The 5,925-nt window shown below is 37.9% G+C and overlaps 1 protein-coding gene across 1 annotated transcript; it reads left to right on the forward strand.

Annotated features, from left to right (window-relative positions):
- Nucleotides 1-1,637: 1,637 nt before the first annotated feature.
- LOC105228413 (uncharacterized) lies at nucleotides 1,638-4,002 on the forward strand (the record flags this gene model as incomplete). The annotated part of the gene is given in 3 exon segments (XM_049461664.1): nucleotides 1,638-3,101; nucleotides 3,169-3,536; nucleotides 3,606-4,002. Coding segments are annotated over 3 exon segments (1,344 nt in total). The 3' UTR covers nucleotides 3,780-4,002.
- Nucleotides 4,003-5,925: the final 1,923 nt, after the last annotated feature.

A 5,925-nucleotide genomic window follows, 5' to 3' on the forward strand; every position in this document is an offset into this window, starting at 1 on the left:
CACTTTGTATGGCAACTATGTGATACAGTAAGCCGATTTGAACGATTTGCTCGAAAGTTGTAGGGTTGTCTTAAACAATAATATACCCCGGATTTCGAAGAGATAACTTGTCAAATAAAAAAGTTTCCCATATAAGAACTTGATTTTTATCGTTCACTTTGTATGGCAGCTATATGCTATAGTGATGCGATTTGAACAATTTCTTCGAAGATTATAGAGTTGTTTTGAACAATAATACAACCTGAATTTAGAAGAGATATCTTGTCAAATAAAAAAGTTTTTCATATAAAGACATGAATTGGGATGATTAGATGCTATGGCAGCTATATCTTATAGTGAAGCGATATCGATGATGCCGCGAAATAAGCAGCTTCTTAAAGAGAAAATCTCCTGCCCAAAATCTCAGCTCGATATCTCAAAACCTGCGGGACTAATTCGCGTATATACAGAGAGGGGTATCTAAAACGTCTCAGCTTCTTATGCCGACCATGGATACATACATATGTATAGTATATACACTTTATAGAGTCTCTCATATTTGCTTCTGAATGTTAAAAACTTCGTGTCAAACTTACGGGGCATACAATTATTTAAGCTGACCTAAAAATCTCTAAAGGTTTTGGTCCTCATTATTCGCTTAACTGAAAGCTGGAACTGATTTCAAATTCTACCTAGAAATATGAATACAAAGTCTACATCAACATCAATTATTTGCTAAACTTTATAAATTGTAGAAAATTTATGAATCTCCACATACAAAAATAAACCAAAAGTATTGTAAACATTTTTCCAAATCAACGTCAGTTGGCATGCCCCATTCTATAGTATCTCTCTAGCATTGTACGCATTGGAGAACGGCAGCCAGCCAGCTGAACATGCATCTTCATTAAGAAATCTCAGTGCGCGTCGAAGCTGTTTGAGGTCATTGAAATTTCCCAGATGTTCGACTGTATGGCCTCAGCAACATACCTACATACTTGCATACATACATATGTGGATATTGTTTAGGGTAGTGTATGAAATTGCTTCTCTTCGCTACTCTCACGCGTCACATTACGGAAGTAATAAAGCTATTAAAGTACTATTGTTACCTAATGAAATTGAAAAATGACAGCTACGGAATTTTGTCTGCAAATAAAGGAAGATAGCTGTTCAGTTTAGGGATTAGGTTAGGTCGTAGGTTGTCATATTCATGAGATTGCGTCTGAGTGCCAGCCGTCATTCTAATTTATTATTTTGCACCTAAAATCTTGTTGATATATGTACTAAAATAAATATGTATGTATGTGTTAAGTAATTTTTTTCATTGAGTTTTATAAACAAGCACCGATAAGAGATCCACAACAAAGCATGATCACATGATGAACTGTTTTAGGCTGCAGACAACAGTCAACTCGAAAAAAAATAAGCTTGACAAGCATACACATAGCATAGGTTTGTCTTAAGAACCCAAAAATTGCAATAAATTGGTAGAAATTGTCAGATCTTTTCGCAGTGATCCACAAAACCTTCGAGTAAAGAAGGACTCAAACCACATTCCGGTTACTATTCGAAAGATGTATACTACACATTGAAAAATTTATATTTTCCATTTATTAATAACAACTGTATTTTATTATTATTTCCCCCACACACAGAGCTTTCTAAACAACCATCGTATTTTGGAGACGAGCCGGACCTCCTGTTCAAAAGCGCGCAGGGCCGGAATAGTCTATTTTCTACGTGTAACGGTGCTGCAGCCGCCTCCGCCGCCGCTCCAGCAACCGCTACCGCTGCCGCTACAGCTACCGCTATTCCATTAACAAATAACGCAACAGCCAAAATTAATCTAGAAACCTCATTAAATGATTGCGAAAGTGGCTACGTGCCAACGGTTGGCCGTTGGGGCGCCGAATGGCCAAGTTGACTCGCCGAAGCCAGCCTGGTGCGATGTGGCGCCGCCGCCGCAAGCACAACAGCTGTTGAAGCAGCTGTTGTTGTTGGCTCCGGCGCCGATGCCGGTCCATCGGCGGGTACGGTACGAGTTGGATTGACTACGAACACCGTTCCTGTTCAAGATAGACCACAAACCAACAACGGCCAACGAATTGTTGTCGCCCAACAGCAGCAATGCAACGTGGACAACGACAACAAGACGTGGTCGCCGGACAACCACCATGATGTTGATGAAAGCCATGTGGATGATGACAACGACACTGGTGGACGACGCGTTACAAATGGTTACGATGCAGTTGGTGCAGCCGCAGCAGCAGCCGAACCAACAACAGTTGACAACAAAATTAAAAATGTTGAGAACAACATGGTGGAAGCTGTTGTGGCCGGTGCCATTGCATTTGACACCGATACGATTGGAAACCTTGACAAAGTGGATAATGTGACATCGAGTGCATCAATGGAACGCTGCTCGAACATACGTAAACTACTTGAGGAGCAGCATCGCAAATGGTGGCGCAACCAAATGCACGGCCAACAAGAGTGGTGGGCCGATGAGGATAGCTACAATTTAACTGCATTCAATCAAATCAATGGAATCTGGCCACTGGGACATCCGTTGCCTTTGCCCGATTGGGCAGCCGGTTGTGATGATGAATACGCCAAAGGCGTATTGCATTTCGATTCGGTTTGGGAATATGAAGATCTAAATGCGATTATTGAGACGAAATTACATCGTATGCTCGAGGAGACACATTACGATACCGTCAATTTATTTGTGGACTTTTATCGCGCCTTCAAGCGCACACGTCGCTCGGATCTCAAGTCGTTCTTCCAATTCTACGACTTGCCCATAAACAGGCGTCATCACATGTGCGTCTCATTGGCTATGGAGATAATGACACGCATCATTGAGATCTTTCCAGTGCTACAGCATTATTTATATTTAGTTTCGTGCGAAGAACAGGTCATGTCGCAAAGTGACTACATTGAAAGCACCGATGAAGTGGGTGGTTTGAACTCGCCACATGCCAACGTCGAAAAGGAACACGCTATGGTTGCTATGAAGATATCAATTGCCGGACGTGAAGGTGTTATGATATTGGATCCCGGTTATCACATTGGACGTGCTGTTACCGTGATGTCCGACCAAATGTACCCACATACAGGTATGTAAAAGCAGTGTAACTAAATTAACACATATTTTTTAACAAATCTATGCACAATTTCGCACAGGTTGGTTCACACAGTCGAAAGAACCGCGTCTGCAACGTGACTACTGCTACAACTATTGTCTGCAAAACAAGAAGTTCGTTGAATGGATGGAACGTGAAACACGCGGCGATGAACAATCCTTCAAATCATCACTCATCTACGTCGAACAGCCCTATGTGACGGCGATCGATGTGACTGTGCGTCGCAATCTGGTGTATAACTTCCGCTCGTTGTTGTCGCGTGACGCCAAAGGACGTGTGTTCGCGGGTATTTACCTACCGGTCGTGCCAAACTGCAATGAGTCACACTTCACCCTCTTCTACGATGGACCAAATGATCAGCGCATAAAAGTGAAATTCATGTTCAATGTTTTCAAGAACCCTGGAAAGGTATAACCGTTGTGCTGATGAGTTTCTCGATTAATTAAATCACACATCTTTGCATTTTTTTATTTGCAGATTCCGGATAATGTGCAGCAACATTTGTGCAAATTGGCCCCGCAGTTAAATATGAAAGAGAAGGAGCTCAGCGAACTCTGTAAATCCTTAGCCGATGTCATCAACGATCAAGATTTCATACAACAATTATTGTCCATTAATGAGGATATCGGCGTTATGTCAGCTGAAAATTGACAATTAAAGGATAAAAAGGTCGATGCTAACCTAAAAGGTGTGGAAGAACACAAATCACCTAACGAAAATGGCACGACTGCAATAACAACGTCAACAGTGGGCGGACATTCGGGTGACAGCTCGACATAAACTTAGATATTTTCTCTGCAACTTAATTATTCCTCATTTCACACTTATAAAAAGTTAAAGTAGAACAAAAATAACAAAAAAAAAACATATATAAGCAAGAATTCTTCAATATGCACTTAGATGAAACAACAAAATTAAAGCATGAAAAATTAAGTATATACAAATATACGGGGTTACTAGTTTACTGGTAGTTTGACGACATTTATTCTTAACTTAACAAAAAAATTATTCCACACATATAAACAAGTTAACTCTAATAAAAATATTATGTACTATATACATACTATATGCAAAGTACTTGGAAAACAAATGTCAATCTTTAGAGATTATTTAACACTATATACACAACCATTAGAATGTTACAATTTATATTCACACAGCTAAAATATTTTTGCCCATTTAATTGATTAGTTAATTTTCATTTGACTACTGCTTCACTATAACGGTGGATATCATGTCTTGCTACGCTAGTTTTTACCACTTAAATATATAAAGAAGTTGTAGCAATTGTAAAATGCGTGTTGCGCACAGTTTAGCCAGTTATTAATATAAAATAATGTGAAATTTTTTCAAATAAGCAAATACTAATTGCAACAGTATCACAAGTACATACTTATATGTATAGATCAAATGATACACGGGACTTTTAAACGCAAGCTTGTAGCCGCATAACATACACTTAAACACAAGGACATGATATTCCTAAATAGTAAATGAATTTTTGTGACTCACCACTAGACTCTACCTATGCATACACCCGCTATAATATTATATTATTATTGTAATGATCATTCTTTAATTTAGTGTTTTCAATTAAAGGCAAATATAAGAAGAGAAGAGGCGAAATAATGTGGAAAATTATTGTTTAAAAAATATACAAGACCATATATTTAAAACACTTATGTAACGTAGCTTATATATATATATATTCTATGCACGAAATAAACTTTACTTTGACAAAAATAAAATGTTCTCTAATTTATATTGAAGGATGGGTACAGCGGGTCTTGCAATATGACCGTAAACAAGATGGTTTAATAAAAATTAAACAATACATTTAAATTTAGGTGCACCGAAGCGTTGTTGTTGTGGTACCGAAGCCTCAACCTTAACGGGTGCATTTCTTATAGCTTAAAAGAGTATAAAAATATATTTAACTTGGTTTGAATCCGTGGCAGCTATAATAGGCCGATCTAAATAATTTATTCGTAAATTTTAACGTTGCCTCGGGTGGTAAACTGTGCCAAACTTCATGAAGATGAAGATCTCCAATAAAAATTGTACCACACAAGTACTTCATTTCGATCGATCGGACATAACCTATTCAGGCTACAAAAATCACAATGAAGACTAAATACCATAGATGCGAGTTGTTGCGATTTATAAAACTTAAACTAAAACTTACCGATCTAAGCGGGGTAAGATCACCGAAAATAATAGCCCTTGGCCGTATTAAATCCTGGTCAATTCCGGTGCGCAGAACCGTCTGTTGTGGGAATTGCAACAATTTATAACGAAGTTTGGTTGAATATACAATATAACCAGGAAACTATATATCTGGTCCTAATTTCATACAAATATTTCTGAATCAATAATATTTGTTTAAAATTAGCTAAACTTACCTATCACACACATCAGAATCTTCATTTCCTCCATTGCATTATATTTCCGCCGGGAGACGACTCATTTTTCACACAATTAAAAGCAAAATGTTAAACTTCACTTAATGCAAGTTTTTACTTATATTATATTAAAACCACTTTGAAACACAATACACAACACTTTAATATAGACAGTTACACAATTTTTACCAACCATTCATTTAATATACAATCTTTTCAATAATTTACCAAAATTTCCGCTTCCAGCAGACGCGTATGCATAAAATTAGAAGGCGGAATGGTATTAGAGCGACATCTTACGTTTCATGCAGCAAAATAAATGATGACGTTTCCTTTTGACAGCTAACTGTCAAAGCAGCCAACTTTTGTCGTCTACGTGGAAACGAATGCATTGC

Source organism: Bactrocera dorsalis, unplaced genomic scaffold, assembly GCF_023373825.1.
Source record: "Bactrocera dorsalis isolate Fly_Bdor unplaced genomic scaffold, ASM2337382v1 BdCtg076, whole genome shotgun sequence".
NCBI classification, from domain to species: domain Eukaryota; kingdom Metazoa; phylum Arthropoda; class Insecta; order Diptera; family Tephritidae; genus Bactrocera; species Bactrocera dorsalis.